Source organism: Rhinolophus hipposideros, assembly GCF_964194185.1.
Source record: "Rhinolophus hipposideros genome assembly, chromosome: 10".
NCBI classification, from domain to species: domain Eukaryota; kingdom Metazoa; phylum Chordata; class Mammalia; order Chiroptera; family Rhinolophidae; genus Rhinolophus; species Rhinolophus hipposideros.
This window is the reverse complement of record NC_138056.1, coordinates 45041540-45058213: the sequence shown is the minus strand read 5'-3', so window position 1 is coordinate 45058213 and position 16674 is coordinate 45041540. Positions and strand designations below refer to the sequence as shown.

The 16674-nt window shown below is 37.6% G+C and overlaps 2 protein-coding genes across 2 annotated transcripts; both read right to left on the bottom strand.

The window, feature by feature from the left end:
• Positions 1-4239: 4239 nt before the first annotated feature.
• LOC308503853 (hemoglobin subunit beta-like) lies at positions 4240-6055 on the bottom strand. The gene is made up of 3 exons (XM_081063524.1): positions 5824-6055; positions 5469-5691; positions 4240-4494 (listed from the first exon to the last, which is right to left on the bottom strand). Exons 1-3 carry the CDS (start codon positions 5913-5915, stop codon positions 4366-4368), a joined length of 444 nt encoding a protein of 147 aa, XP_080919650.1. The 5' UTR covers positions 5916-6055; the 3' UTR covers positions 4240-4365.
• A 4256-nt stretch (positions 6056-10311) lies between these two features.
• Positions 10312-11736, bottom strand: LOC308503856 (hemoglobin subunit epsilon-2; the record flags this gene model as incomplete). Its single annotated transcript, XM_081063527.1, has 3 exons — positions 10312-10440; positions 11307-11529; positions 11645-11736. The coding sequence occupies 3 exons, from the start codon at positions 11734-11736 to the stop codon at positions 10312-10314; spliced, it is 444 nt and encodes a 147-aa protein (XP_080919653.1).
• Positions 11737-16674: the final 4938 nt, after the last annotated feature.

Sequence of the window (16674 nt, the reverse complement as noted above, 5' to 3'; positions counted from 1 at the left end):
TAAAAACAACAACAACAAAACACCATTTGGTTTGACCTTTATATTTTGAGTTTTGTTTCATTAAATTTGAACCTCTGCTAGCTTCATTGTTGTTTTACATTCAGATTGTTTTCAAAGCCTTATTTCACACTCCTGATATCAGAGGTCAAGCATATGTATATAACAGGAGAGCTTCTAGGGAAAGTTTGCCTTTTGTAGAAATTCTGTGTCACAGAAAATTCGCAGACCTTACTAAATAATAATATAGAATACATTTATATTTTGCTGTAAATAGCCACATTGTCAAGGCTACAGCTTTGGCATCTAGATTGACAGAAATTAGCTCATAATTAAAGACTTCTTTTACATTTCCTGTTCTCAGAAATGGTTTCCCTAAGTTCTATTGCATCTTCTTCCTTAAGCCTTCTTTGGACATGAATGACCATGACCACGGCTACCATTATCCTCGTTTCAGGACGGAAGTCACTGCACTCTTTCATCGTTGCTACTTAGTATGACTGAAGAGTTAAACAGACTTTTCCTTCTATTACCTGTAATCCTGGTAATAAGCTGTAATAAGACATCAAAAGTTGACATACCAGAGAAAAATAAGGAAGAATGAATAGTGATGCATGTGGTTTTATTCAGAGCCTCAATTTCAAATCCAGATCAGCATTCAAAGGTTCTGGAAAGCTTCTTAGGCCCACTGCCATCTTCACTATTGTGAGCTTACTTCTACCCTGTGAAGGGGTACCATAGGATATCTGCTTTACTTCCAGACCCACTGAGCACTAAACACACATACACACACACCCATCCCCAAGAGAGACAGAAGTTTTCTTACTTTACTCATCTGTCAGGTTTACCAAATTCCTAGTGTTCTATACCAGAATGGGCTTAGTCTGAGTATGATTAAGAGGCTAAGTATTACCTTCCTTCAAGAAAATCATGACATTCACCCAGAGATGTATGGTTTGTTGTTCATTCTAAAAATTACACTCAACTAGAACACTTTTATACATGCTCTAGTTTTCAATTTAAAATTCCCCAAAAAGATCATTTCAGCAATATAACCTGTATTTTTCTCAGTGGAACAGGTATTTTTTACTCTTCTCTCCTACATGTACAATATCTTGGTTACCTCAGTTTAGCATCCATTCAAAAATTAAATTAAATTAAAAAATTAAATGAAATAAAATTGCTACAAAAAGAACAGAACTCGTAGAAACAAAGAACATAAACACAGAATGGTTTAGGAATAGGATAGTTTAACTCATTCTTTTAAAGTCATATTTCTCTGTAAAAAGCAATAAATTCAGTATAGCCATAACAATAATGTCTCAGTCTGTAACTTTCACAATAACATTTCCTCCATTGGTTTCAGGTTTTTATTCAGAACGAGCCTTTTTTTTTTTTTAATCTCACTAAGTGGGCCATGATGTTGATTTATGGGGAGCAAATGGGCAGTCTCTCCAAAGTTACATTTGAAACTGTACATATTTAGAAGTAAAATCTTGAGTTCAGTATGGGCACCCTTTATAAATATGTAAAGCATTAATTCATAAGGCCAAACCTCCAGGGTACTGCTCTGAGGCTCAAGAGATAGATAATCTAGAATACTATGCTAAATTCCCTTGACATTAAATTGCCTTATCTTGAAATATTTGTAGAATTTAATCTACAGTATTAGTTTGCTCTCTTTCTCTCTCCTCTCCTCCCCTCCCCTTCTCCTCTCTTCTCTCCTCTCGTCTCCTTTCCCCTTCTCTGTCTCTTTCTCTGCCGCACCCCCCGTCTCTTTCTTACCCTGCCTCCTCTTTCTTTTCATCTTTCTTCCTCTCACACATATACCCCATTTTTATTAAAACATATTGAATATAATCTATAAAGCAACAAGATAGGGAGGAAATAGAAATAACCATGGGGTAAATTATCAAATAAATGCTTAAGGGATTAATTCTACTCCTAGACTTTTACAGAAGCTCTGCTCTAACAAAGAATGAGAATATAATAAGTTGCCAAATCTCTTTCTATCCCTCAACCTACTCACTCTCAATGTGAGTAGTACTCACCTCACTCACCTAGTATATCATAATTGTGCTTGATGCAAGCCCCATCTGTTCTCTCGAATTCTTCCGTATTGCAATTTTTTAGACCTAAATTCTTATCTAGATTCATTAGCTACTTCCAGAGTTTACAGAATAAAAGAGGGTAGAGAAAACCTTTCTATATTTTTGTTCTTTTCATAATCATTTGGAGGAAAGAAAGGTACTTTGTTTCCCCCTGTCCAGACCATGAAACCCACAGTGTCTCTTAACCTCTTTCAAATCCCCTGAAAGTCTCTTCTTGTCTGAATATCTGATTTTTATGAGGACATTCTGTGGTCAGGAGTGTGAAAACAATCTCCCTCACATTTCCCTGCTTCTGGGATATAAGCCTGTGATTCTTAAAGATCCTATTCAGATATAAAGAATTCTCAGTGTCTACTGTGTACAATGAAGAAAAAAAAGATATAAAAAGTCTCTGCCCTCAGGCAATTCAAAATGTAGTGCTGAAACCATAAATTGTAGTGCATTGTCTATATCCTGGTAATATAGGCACAGTTATTATGAAAATATTTTCAAACTGGTTCTGATTATGATAAAGTCTAAAATTAATTAACAGGAACATGATATAGATTTAAAGAAATGTATACAAGTTAGAAGCTTCTACTCACTTACATGTGGAATCTAAAGAAAAGAATAACTGAATGAACTAATCAGAAACAATCTCAGAGACATAGAGGGAAAACTGAAGGTTGCTAGCTGGGAAGGGGAGTGGGAATAAGGGAAAAGGCAAGGGGATTAGAAAGCATAATCAGTAACCATAAGATTGCCAAGGGGTTATGAAAGTCAATTTAGGGAATGTAATCAGTAACATTGTAAAGATTTTGTAGGGTATCCAATGGACACTTGTCCCATCAGGGAGACCACCTCAGGGATGATGTAGATGCCTGATCACTGCACTGTACACCTGAAGCTGAAGCTGAACAATAATGAATGTCAACTACAATTTTATGTATATATGTGTGTGTGTGTGTATATATATATATATATATATATATATATATATATATATATACATATATATATGTATATATATGTATATATATGTATATATAGTTACAAGAAGTGGAATATAACATTAGGAATAGAGACAGTGGAAATGTAATGGCTGTATGTGATGTCAGAGGGATAGTAAATGGAGGGAGGGGATTTATCACAGCGTAAGTGATATAAATGACAAATGTTTAACTATTACATTGTTTTGTACACCTAAAACTAATTAAAAAAATAAATAAGCTTCTAGAAATCCTTCAAAGATATTTTACTACCTGTAATCGGAAAGCAAAAGTCTGATCAGCACTTTTCTTTCCTATGTGCTTCCTCATTGTATATTATAGCATTAATACCCAAGGAATTCTGTGCAATGGTCAGAATTGTCCTTTGGTCCCAGGAATTTTAAAACAAGGAATAATTACCCATTCATTCACTTATTTCATTTAATAAATATTTGCTTATTTCTATGTAGGAACTTAAGGCACAGTAGTCATATAGGATACTATAAAACAAGCACAAATGTTTATATAGCATGGAGAATGAGTGTGATGAATAAAAAGAAATATGGAAAATGGGGCGGGGGTGGAAAAATTTTCTTACGCAATATTGGAAAGTTCATTGAAGCCAGGATCACAAAAGGTCACAAGTGATATTCAAGCATTAAACTTTGCCTGAAGGTGAGGGAGCAGGAACTAGTTTTTGAGGTGTTTTGGGACAAGTGAGAGAGGGAAGTTATTCCTTAGAGCAGGAATTCTTAATGGAATATAATGTTATGGGCTACAACGTGCAGGCAAAGGAAGTAGAAAAAAAGAAAACATAACAGTGTCTTGAACAACAATTATGTCTCTAATTGAGCACATTATATTTTGAGTAATTGTAAAAAATATATCAGAGCATTAGACTGAAGACCATATCATTGGTTTGAGGTCCCCCACAGAACCCCTGTTATGCCTGTATTGTCTATGTTTCAACCCTTCTTGACAATTCCTGTGCTTTGGAGGTAGAAGTATCATCATTAGTGAATGTGTTTGACCCCCCTTCCTTTTCTCATTTCCCTTGACCTCTTTCTATAAGACACAAGAGCTCCACCTGTACAGGTCCTCAGAGAATTTACCATAACCACAGAGGAAAAAAAATAATAAAATAAGTGAAATGAATCAAGAAGTTGAGCTGAAAGTTCTTTATTAGGCAGAAGACATACCCTTGAGGGTGGGCATTATTTCCCTAAGTTCAAAAGATGGAATGTAGGGAAATAGGGTCTTCCAATAGTAACCAGGAACAGGCCAGGATCTCAGTGGTATTTGTGAGCCAGGGCAGTGGCCACACCAACCACCACCTTCTGATAGGCAGCCTGCACCTGCGGGGTGAATTCCTTGCCAAAGTTGCGAGCAAGCACACACACCAGCACGTTGCCCAGGAGCTGTGGGGAAGAGACAAGAGACATGGTCATGGTTAGCAGCCGGAGCCCAGCTTGGACTCAGAATACTCCAAGCTCATCCCAAGCTGTGCCCCTAGAACTTAAGCAGTTACCCAGCAGCTGCAGGAAGGGGGTAAATAAACATATACACATGATTAACAGAGAAATCAAGTTTGCCTTCTGAGAAAGGGGGTCAAAAATTATTTTCTTTTGCCGATACTTGAGCCCAAATTGATCCTCAGGTTATCCCCACCAGCATATATGAGTAAATATATATGCATTTATATTATATATACTATATATACATATGTACATATATACATATATACATATATACATATAATATGTACATATATAATATAATATAAATACATAAAAATGTATATATACTATATATTTGTATATTTTATAACATATACTAATTAATGATTAATTAATGAGAGGATGGGCTGTCTTTTAGCAACAATTGCTACTCTACTTCCTACTTCTGGTCTTATCATGCTCAAATATTCCCTTTCCTTTTCTTTCCATTGAGTCTTGACTCTATAAAGCTCTGATTACTTTTCAATTTTGAAATTAGTTGGAGCCTCTAGAATCAAATCCTGTGCTCTCTTTTTTGAGGCACATTTACAATCCCCATGTGGAGGATTTTTCCAAGTGTAGAAGTAGCAGGTGAGAGCTGGTATATGTAATTTGAGTACTAGGTAGGGCAAAGGAAATAGGTGGGGGGGGGGAGGAAGAGAGAGAAGTAAAAGATAACACATTGAATAAACAGCTTAATTTAAAAAGCAAAGTTGTGAGAAAGGAAACAATATGGAATATTGAAAGAAAAAATAGAGAACTATATATATTTTGAAAAGCATTAAATGATGACATATAGTAGAGTAAAAAGGAACATGGAAGAAGAATATGCAGGTGAAAAAACCAGAGTGAAAGACTAGAAAGTGAAAAGAAAATAATGGAACATCTAGACTCACCCTGAAGTTCTCAGGATCCACATGCAGCTTGTCACAGTGCAGCTCGCTCAGCTTAGCAAAGGTGCCCTTGAGGTTGTCGAGATTCTTCAGACCATTACTGAAGGAGTCTAGCACTTTCTTGCCATGAGCCTTCACCTTAGGATTGCCCATAACAGCAGAAGCAGAGGACAGGTCCCCAAAGGAGTCAAAGAACCTCTGAGTCCAGGGGTAGACCACCAGCAGCCTAAGGCGTGAACACAGTACAGAGGACAGAGGGAGTCAGTGCCTGGAAGAAACCCAGGGGACTGCTCTGTCCCCACACACCCAGCTGCTATTCACTCTTCTTACAAGCCTGCCTTGGAACCTGGATACCAACCTGCCCAGGGCCTCACCACCAACTTCATCCACGTTCACCTTGCCCCACAGGCCAGTGACGATACCCTTCTCTTCACCAGTCAGATGCACCATGATGTCTGTTTGTGTGGTTGCTAGTGAACACGGCTGTGTCAGAAGCAAGTGTAAGTAGCAGCTGGCCCTGCTCTTCCTTTTATGCCCAGCCCTAGCCCTGCCCTCCCTGCTCCGATGAGCAGATTAGCCCAGGATATCGCAAAAGTTCACTGGTTTGTGAGAATATAAGATGCACACTCATTCTCAGTTCCCTTTAAATGGCTTTGAAATTGGCTGTTCTAGGTCTTGAGTATCTTGACTCAGAAACTCTGCTCTTCCTATACTTTTTTCCTGATCACAATTCCTTCAGCAGTGGCTTCTACAAATATACACTTAGTCTCATTTATGCACAGATGTTTTAGTCTGATATTGTGGAATGCATCTTAGTTTAACTCATCCAATTCTTTCATTTTGTAGATAGGAAAACTAAGTCTTAGAAAAAAGAATGTTTATCAAGTAGACTCTACATGGAACTTCTCTTTGTCACTAGAGATATTTATACATGGTTGGAATACATAAATATTTTGCCATAATTATAATTTCTCTTCTTTCTATATCTTGGGTAAATACCCCCATTCAGAAAACACTTTTTTTTTCATTCCTCCATTGAAATAATAAAAAATAATAAATATTGTCTGTACCAACTACTGAAATGTGTTTGAGAGCATGAATTATAATGGGAACAATTTAATTAAAGATAAAGAAAAATACCTGATACCTATAACATAGTTGTTTAAAACTATAAAGTGACTAAAGAAAGAATGTAGAGAGATTGAAAAAAGATTTACCTTATTCAGCCACATTAAGTCTGACTGGGTTTCAGGGAAAATTCAAGTGATGAAATTTCCCCATCTGTGTCCCCAGGGAAAAAGTGGAGTTAGACCCAGGAATAAAGATTCAAAGGAAATTTCACTCTTTTCTCAATTCAAATAATACTACAATTATATACAAATACATAACCACCAGTATAGTGGAAGGATGGAAGGAAGGAAAAAGGGAAGGAAGGGAAGAAGAGTGAAAAGGAGGAAGGAAGGGAGGTGGGGAGAGGGAGGGAGAATCTAACAGAAGGAAAGAACAAAATGAAAAAAAAGAAGAAAAGGAAAAAGAATATAAAGAAGATGAGAGGGGAAATTGAGAATTCCAAAATTTTCCAAAGATGTAGATTAACAAAGACATTTGAACTATGCTAGTGAGAGTGTAAAATAGTTGAATGCTTTGGAAAATATTTGATAGTATCTACTAAAGCAGAATGTATGCCAAACCTATGATCTAGTGATTATATTGTAGATATTAAGAAATGCATGCTTGTGTGTGTCCAAACAATGTCTAGGAATGCTTGAAACATTAATATGCATAAGAATCTCAAAAGAGTAGCAACTTAAATGCTCCTCATTTGGTTGAATAAATAAATTATTGTTAGTAAAAGAATGAAATATTACCCAGCAATTAAAATAATCTACTACTGCTTCACATGCAACAATACAGATGAATTGTACAACATAATGTTGATTAAAATTAACCAGAGACAATAATTCAAACTATATGATTCATATATAGAAAGATGGACACTGTGACTTTAATTTAGGTCACAATGGAGGGGGTATTACATGATAAAAAGGTACAGAGGAGCCATAGAATTCAATGCCATGAGTGATCTTTAAACTATATTTTAATTTTTTTTTAACCTGAGAGCCAACAAAAACTATTGAAAATTCAAGGTAGTGGGTAGCACGATTCGATTTATATTTTTCAAAAATATTCTGGCTTTAGTGTATAAGTGAATTTTAGGAACAGAATAAATGAGGGACCAATAGGATGGTATTCTAGAGGAGTTGAAGTAAAAATGCCATCTCTATTTTCAGGTTTAAGCAATGAACGATGGGGAACAGAAGAAGAGAGGTAATTTAGTAGGAATAAGTTAAGAAAAGATCAAGAGTTCAATCTCGGACACCTTGTATTTGATGCATTCTTGAGCAATCAAAAATGGGATACTAAGGAAATAGACTTATGGGTCTGGAGTTTTGAAAGAATACAATCAGGTTAAAAGTACACAATAAAACAGGGCATAGAGGAACAGATCATAGTGCTACCACTACCTTTTCAAAAATGACAGACAATGGACTTCACAAATATCTCCTTGAGATTTTGGAACTTATTTGTGAAGTAGGAATCATTATTCCATTTTATAAACGAGGAAATTAATTCTGAAAAAACATTAGCAAAACTTTGCAAAGCGTTGGGGATGTAATTTGATCTTTGTTTGTTAAACCCAAAGCCCTGGCTTTTCACTTCTATGCCAGGAAATGGGTACAGGAATTTGAGTTGACTACTGCAAAAGTGGATGTGATCTTTGCCAGCTCCAAACAACAGACTTCTAGGCACTTCCTGTTCTGTCAATAGAGTTCCTTTTTATCATTCACCAGACAAAGAACCTTGCTGTCGTCTGTGACCTCCACTCTCTATTTCACTACGTTCCTGGTCCTTCAGAATCTTTGCCACAAAGGTCCCTTACTTAATATTTTCTTAGGTTCATTACTCCTGTCAAGTTCATTCTTTTACCTATCACTTCATTATAATCTCAGCAAACTCCTATGGCTATACCCAAGTTACACCCCATCTTTTTAGTTCTATACCCACACATGGATCAATTTCCCATTAATTATATCTCTCTCATTTGCAAGAAACTTTACTAGTTCTTTTTGCTTCCAACAATAGCATTTTTTCCTGCTTTTACTGTCCTCTCTAGCAGCTTCTCTACTTTTATACCACCCCACTGCTTTTCTTTCTTTTTTTTTTTTTTTAAGATTTTTATTGGGGAAGGAGAACAGGACTTTATTGGGAACAGTGTGTACCTCCAGGAGTTTTCCACGTCAAGTTGTCCCTCAATCCCAGCCTCAGAGGGCACAGCTCAGTTCCATGTCCAGCCCCTTTGTTAGTTGCAGGAGGCGCAGCCCACCATCCCTTGCAGGAGTCGAGGAGTCAAACTGGCAAACTTTTGGTTGAGAGCCCACACTCCAACCAATTGAGCCATCTAACCATCAGGGAGCTGAGCCGCAGCTCATTGACTTCACTCCAGTTGCCGAGGGTGCAGTTTGCTGGCCCATGTGGGAATCATACTGGCAGCCCCGCTGCCCAGAGTCCACTCTCCAACCAACTGAGCCACCCATCTGCCACCCACCGCTTAGAAAACAAAACAAAACAAAACAACAACAACAACAAAAAAAACTTTTCATTTGATATTTTGTTTTGAAAACATAATCTAGCAAGTTGCACAAGTTTATATTCATATTTTTTCAATATATTATATGGAAACAATATATTTGTTGAATGAGTTCTTTGAATCTGAAATGCACACATTTGATTAATTCATATTTAGATGCATTGATTTGGGTAATTTTATACATGATTGCCTATTTAAGTAATATTTCATTAATCTTAAATTTTTTTAATGTATTGGGGTGACATTGATTTGTAAAATTATATAGGTTTCAAGTACACGTTTCTATAATACATCATCTATATATTGCATTGTGTGTTCACCACATACTTCTTTTTTTATTAAATTTATTGGGGTGACAATGGTTAGTAAAATTACATAGGTTTCAAGCGTACATTTCTATAATACATCACCTATATATCACCCCACCCACTGCTTTTAAAGGGCCCATTTCTCTTCTATCACTGATTCATGGGTTTATCATTTTCTCATATAAGTGACCTTTTATCTCCATCAAAGGCTTAATGTAATTAGAAGTATGTTCCATGTTACAGAGCTAGCAGATAAAACAGATTCAAACCAAGGCACTCAGTTCATCATATACTTTAGGGATGGGTCGTCCATTAATACCATTGAAGACACTAGGGAAAATTTTAGCGCATGACCCCTGACTGGGTCTGTGGGAAACCCCAAATTCACTGCACTACAGTGGATAATAATATGTTTCTTGTAGTAAGTAAAAATGAGCTCTGTCTTGAGTTTATGCAAATAACAGCATACACAGGATCTATACTGTGAGCTCTAACAGGTCCCTCACGATCAAACATCTTCTTGCATGTCTGGAGAATACCTCTATTCCCCCACTTTTTCTAAAGACATTGTCCAACTCATGAATCTACTTTTTCTTCTTAGCAGTAACTACCTCATCAAACCCACTCTTATCTTGCAGAATCTCACAAGAGTCTCTTCTCTATCCTCCCAAACTCCCAATCTCCAATACTCCCATTCTTGTAGGAGTGCTTTCTTTTATCTGAAGCAACATAAAAGATAAAAAAAGAGACATAAGACAAGGATGTTCCTTATAGAGCATAATTTTTGTTTTATTTTTATCATATAGGAGTTAATTCTAGAGGCAGGGCATTGTCCCCTAGTCTTCAGGAGATGAACTCCGGGAGGCACAAACAGAGCTGGACAGGCAATTCAGTGGTACTTGTAGGCCAGAGCATTAGCCACAGCAGTTGTCAGCTTCTGCCAGGCAGCCTGCATCTGTGGGGTAAACTCCTTGTTGAACTGGGTTGCCAAGACAATCACTATCATGTTGCCAAGGAGCTGGGGAAAGAGTGAGGAGAAAAAGAAAAATAGTACAGAATAAAGCTGGCCTTGCAGCAATAGACACAAGACACGTTTCCTTCCTGATAAGAGCCTAAGCAACTTTCAGGGTCATGCTCCCAGAAAAGCACATCATTATGGACTTGACATTAGCTTCAGTGTGACTCCCAGCCATGTACCTCCCGTTGGGCTCTATTCTTCTCCCACTTGCCCTGCCAACTCATGACCCCAAAACATTGCTATGAATTGCTTCTCTCCTTTAGAGACTCTGTCTTTTTTAAAAGTAGGATCAGAGTAGTACAAGGGACCTTAATACGTGTAGTCTAAGTCTCCAGATAGTATATATATTCAAATTATATGGACACTTGTGACAAACAATTCTATGCCTTGTATACAAGAGCACTTAATCACTGCTAATGGTAGGGGTGGCACACAATCACCCATTAAAAAGATTGCTTTTACTTTGCCCTGCTTAGTTCTGGTTGTACCTTTAAGAACCATGCAGAAATATATTCATCCATTTTTATAGAAATTTTCAGTTAGCAAAGGCAAGATGTTTTCTCTGGCTTAATTTGTATTCTCTAGGCCAAAAACATTTAGCTCGATTTTGGCCAGTGCTCTTCACAACATGTATTGTTTCAGAACTATCAGATGGCCAGTGGTCTCCACTGGTCATGGTAATTACTCTAGTTGGTCTTACCTGTGACCTTTGAAACAATCTAACTACCAAAATCTAGACCTTTCCTGAAATATTACTTTCCCAAAATACCTCTATAGGATAAGACTAAGTGCCTGTGTTTCTTAACGTATAGAGGACACAAGTATCTAAGATTAAAGAAGAAAACACAAACATGTCCAGAACTCACCTTAAAGTTCTCAGGATCCACATGCAGCCTGTCACAGTGCAGCTCACTCAGGTGAGAAAAGGTGCCCTTGAGGTCATCCATATGCTTAACAGCATTTCCGAAGGAGTTCAGCACCTTCTTGCCATGGGCCTTGACCTTGGGGTTGCCCATTATTGCAGTTTCAGAGGATAAGTTCCCAAAACTGTCAAAGAACCTCTGGGTCCAAGGGTAGACAACTAGGAGCCTATGGGATGAACACAGACCAGATAGGAAGTTTGAGTATATAAGAAAACTGACCAGTCCCTCTTTCAGGAACACCTTCTGCCTGTCTGCTCTCTGCCCTGGCCACCAGTGCCTACCTTCCCAGAATCTCGCCTCCAGCAACCTCCACATTCACCTTGGTCCACAGGTTAGCAACAGCAGCCTTCTCCTCAGCAGTAAAATGCACCATTGTGTCTGAGAGCTTTCTGGTGATCACAGATGAGCCAGAAGCAAGTTTGTACTGCTGCTTCTCTGTGTGTCCTTTTATTCCTCATTTTTGGCCCCCAGGTTCTTGCTTCTCCCAATGAAATGAGACTATCGGTCAAGAGTAGATTGTCACCACCAGGGTGGGGTTTGGACAAGGGAAGGTCAGCAAGATGGACATTTGTGTAGCTGATAGTGTTAGGAGGCTCTATCAGGGGGACTCTGTTCTCTCCCCTATCATGTACTATGCAATTCATATCTCAAGCTCTCCACCACCACTATCCCTGGTAACCTATAGGCTGACCATGAGGCATGAATAGGATTAGGAAGGGGAAAAAATAGAAATCTGTTGGACATTGTGTCAGGTGTTTACATCATTCTGTTGTTCACCTAGGGTATAGAAAAAGCCACAATTCGACTTGGTTACCAATTTTTATAAGGCTTAGATGAGGTTCATACTTTTATAATTCTTGTAAACAGGAAAAAAGACTCCAATCGTCATCAATTTGGAAAAAAGATAGATAAAAACTGGATAATTTAGAGAATAATTGAGCATTATCTCTTTGTTGTTGATTTCTATTAATAATCTATCCACTTGTCTGAGCAAATTTTTTCACTCTAATTATATAGACAATGTCTCTGGACAATATCATGTATCTATCTACTCATTTGGGTCATTTAGGTGTTGGGGAAATAGGTGTTCCTGTGTTCAGTGAAGGGAGTATTAGAAGACTCCATGAAAATATGTATGGATTAAAAGAATTGTCTCTAGCATATACTGGATCCACATTCCCTTTGCTGTGTTTAACTTCTCCTCATATCTCCTCAGTCAGAGGAAATCTTCATTGTATGCCACACAGTACTGTTGCTGTGAGCAAAGTTACTTTGGTCTCATGAATCTCAAACAAGCGTTTATAGGACTAGACAGGACACACTTCCAGTGGGGGAAAAAATGGCTTATGTAATTTTTCTTTTTTCTCTCAGACAGAGGTTATTGTCCCCACATTTTGAGTTCCAGCCTTGTTTGTTTGTTTGTTTGTTTCTCCTGGAGATCAATCAATAATCTCCGTGTGTATTTACAGAGGTACTCTAAAATTTAAAGAGTTTAGCCCAATATTATTAGAGCCAAGTTTCTGGTTTTGCAAAATAAATCCTTTCTGTCTATTTGATATAGTAATAGACTTTTACTTATTCAGCTTGAAAAAGACTTAAATGTGAAATGTGGAAAAGAATTGCTAAGGTGCCAAAAGGTATTTTACCATGAAAGACTTGATTATCTGTGAGCTTTCAATCCCAAGCTTTACTGATGTTAGTACTTCAGTACAGAGATATAAAGAAAAGAGTTGAATAAATTCCAAAAAGAGTTGCTTCAAGAGCAGAGGTCAATGTCCATTTCTCCATCAGGAAAGATGTTGGTATTAAGAAAGAATGCAACTACAATGCCTTCCAGTGCTTTGGCAAAACCTCAGATGTGTAGCTTTCTCGCCAAGTGTCTGTGATTTCGTATTGTTGGAACAATTGTAACCCTAAGAGTTGCAGCTTTCTATAAGTTTGCTGCGGCTGAACCAAGGAAGAAGCTATACTCAGATTTCTTCGGAAATTATGATTCCATGAAAGATTTTGAGGAGATGAGGAAGGCTGGTATCACTCACAGTGCAAAGTGATTTCAAAATGTAAAGAATTTCTTTGATTTGATTTCCATGGAAATTTGTCAATGACCTGTGTTCCTGAACTATGAAACATGAATATTTGGACTAAGGAATAGTTTCTCTTGATAAATAAACAATTAGCAAATACTGTGGACAAAGAGAGAGAGAGAAAAAAAGAGAGAGAGAAAGAGAGAGAGAGACAGACAGACAGAGAGAGACAGAGAGAGAGAGATGAAATAAAAGAAAGAAGAGAAAACTTTGACCACAGCAAGGAATCTTACTTATGCTTAGTTGTGGGCCCAAGCTAAGGTAATGGCTCAGGGTACTTGTTCTGTAACAGCCCCAATGCTCATCTCCAACAGTGTGCATACACTGAAATCCCTCAGACTCTTGCAATTCTCAATGTTGGTGAATTCTGAATAGCCGCCTCCTATCTTCCCAGGAAACCAGACAGTGATTCTGGCAGTTACCTCTAACTCTTGCTTTACTCTCACCCTTTCTAGATAACCACTTTCCAAAGCTTTTTGATTCTTTCTTGCTCATTGCTGTTTCACATATTTATTTCCATGCTCACTGCTCCCAATCATCTAAATGCTTATCACATCAATGCTAGATCATCATCACAGTCATCTAACAGTTTTCCAATGTTTTAACCATATATTTAAAAATCCAATATTTATCGAGGCCAATCATGTCAGGCATTGTGTTAAGCACTGGAAATCTTAGAGGAACAAAACAGCTTATCAAGTCTCATGACGCTCACATTCTAGTGGGCAGAAGAGACTGACACTAATAATTAAACAAATAAATGAAGAAAAGAATTTCAGGTGATATTATGTCACAGGAAAAAGAGGCATCTGATGATATGGTAGCAAGGGACTACAGAAAGGCATTACAAGGTCAGAGTGAAATATGTTGAGGGAAGAGTGGAAGGAAGCAAAGTCAGAAACATGGGTACAGGCCTTATTATCTGGGTATCAGAGAGTAGAGTGGATATATTATTCTAAGGCACGGGAAATAGTAAAGATTTGTAAACCTGACATTAGTATGCTTTCTAATCTACTGAACATTCACAGGCAGGTTCATCTTCCTAACTTCCATGTCTATTCCATTACACTCTTGCCTATAAATGGATATTAACCTTTAGTAATACAAAAACTCCTGAGATCTGTCCTTCCTAACTAACTACTGTATGCAATTTCTTTCCTTTTCCTTTTGATCACATTGTGCTGATCTGTTGCCCTGAGCTGGCTTCTGAGCCTCTTCTGTGTCATTTTCAACACATACATTGCCATCTCTCTGAGCAGTTTGTAATGATCTCTTTTCCTTGTAGTACGGTAGCCAGTCACACACTTGTGAACTGCCTTTCCTGATGGCATGCAATCAGTTTAATCTAGGCAACTCTTCCCACTTAAACCATAGAGGTCTTTGCAAAGCCCAGGATTAATTTTTTGGAGTAGGCTTTAAAAAGAGTTATTCCCTGCTCTGACCTCCAGCCCCTCCCATCCCTAACCTAGCCTCATAAGGTTTTGTAACAAACTAGCTGCTTTTAGAAAATATGTTCCCGTAAGTAGAACAGAATTAGAATTCTTTCCTGGACCTTACCCTCTGAGACCTAGGTTAATTTTTCTCCACCAAATCCCCACATTGATACTTTACCTCCATTCAGATTCTTTGCCTTCACTGAAGTTTTCACTCAGGACCACATAATTGTCTGGTTCTGAGGAGTTCTTGGGCCATGATGCCAGTTCTCCCATTAGAACTCTCCTACATCTTTAACTTGAAGAACTCCCAATATATGTTCCTTCTAAATTTATGTCCCAAGGTTATATTTCTCTTGCTAACCTGTTGTTTTATTTTATTGTCAAAATCTCTATTTCATACAAAAATTGAATGAGAAACTTGCAGACACACACACACACACACACACACACACACACACACGCACAGCTCAACATATAATCCCTGAGTTTCTCACATACTTAACAACATGTGGGTCAAATATAACTGAAAACAATCACGGAAGTATTCTTAGCAGAACATTTATTATTAGTGTTAGTATTAGTATTATTACTATTACCACCACCACTACTACTACTGCTATTATTATTATTTGAAAAATAAAGTTGTTCCTTGCTAGGTCCACTTTTCAACTGGTCTTAGTCCAAGAATTAACATCAGGAAGTACCTCCTTTGCTTTCTATTGTGTGTTTGTGCAACAACTCTAAAGGGGCAGAGGTTATATTTTTCTTTGACTAGTAGTCCACACAATCATACCTAGGATATCACTGCACTTTGGAAAGCTTTATCTCTAATTCACTGAAGTTTTTGACAAGACACACTTCCAGTGTGACAGAGTCCGAGTTCCTACTAATTTTTCTTTTCCTCTGAGAGTGATACATGATCTCTGTTATCTGATCAGGAGTCTTAAAGCTTTGAAAATCTGGCTTGATTATTTGTTCCTAAGACTAGAGACCGGGTGATCAAATAAAAATGGAGATTATGAAGTTACCTGTGAATTTGATTAGAGGAGATCTCTATCTTCAAATTATTTTTCTTCTGGCATATCAGACTGCCTAAGATCATAATATTTCAGGCAAAATTCTTTCAGTTCTTATGATCTCATGTGAAGATTTGCCTTCTCATTGATGGAGACTCAGGAAAATCTTAAAGGCCATGAGGATAAAATTTACCAATATCTCAATAGCTATTTTGTAGTTATAAGCAGAAATGTTGTGATTTCTCACACTCTAAGGATGGGATGGGGACAAATTTATTGGAATGAAGGAGAAGGGTACAGAGCCTGAAGGGAAGTAAGATTAGGGTCTCTTTGAGAATGGAGCATTGTGAGATTACTGCAGACAGATATTTGACCACATTTGATGGAATCAGTGTGGAACCTTTCCTAGGAGGATGACTCAGAGACCAGTGGCCAAGCCTCTGAAAGCCTTAACAAGTGTAAATATGATTCTTAATCACCCTCCATCAAGCTGGTCACTCCTGTCTGTGAAAAACCTTCCCATTGTTCCCAGAAACTCAGACAGTGATTCCAACAGTCATCGTAACCAGTGATTTTCTCTTTGCTTTCAAGGCAACCTCTTCCAAAAGCTTGCTGATGCTTCCTTGTTCATAGCTGTTCTACCCTTCTATTCTTCCCATGTGACTGCCTGAATTCTCACCTAGAAAGCTGGTTCTTTACAAAAGTCATGTAAGGTGTTTTCAAATAGTCTTTTGACAAATATATTGACTACTAATCACCATTGATTGCTCTATGT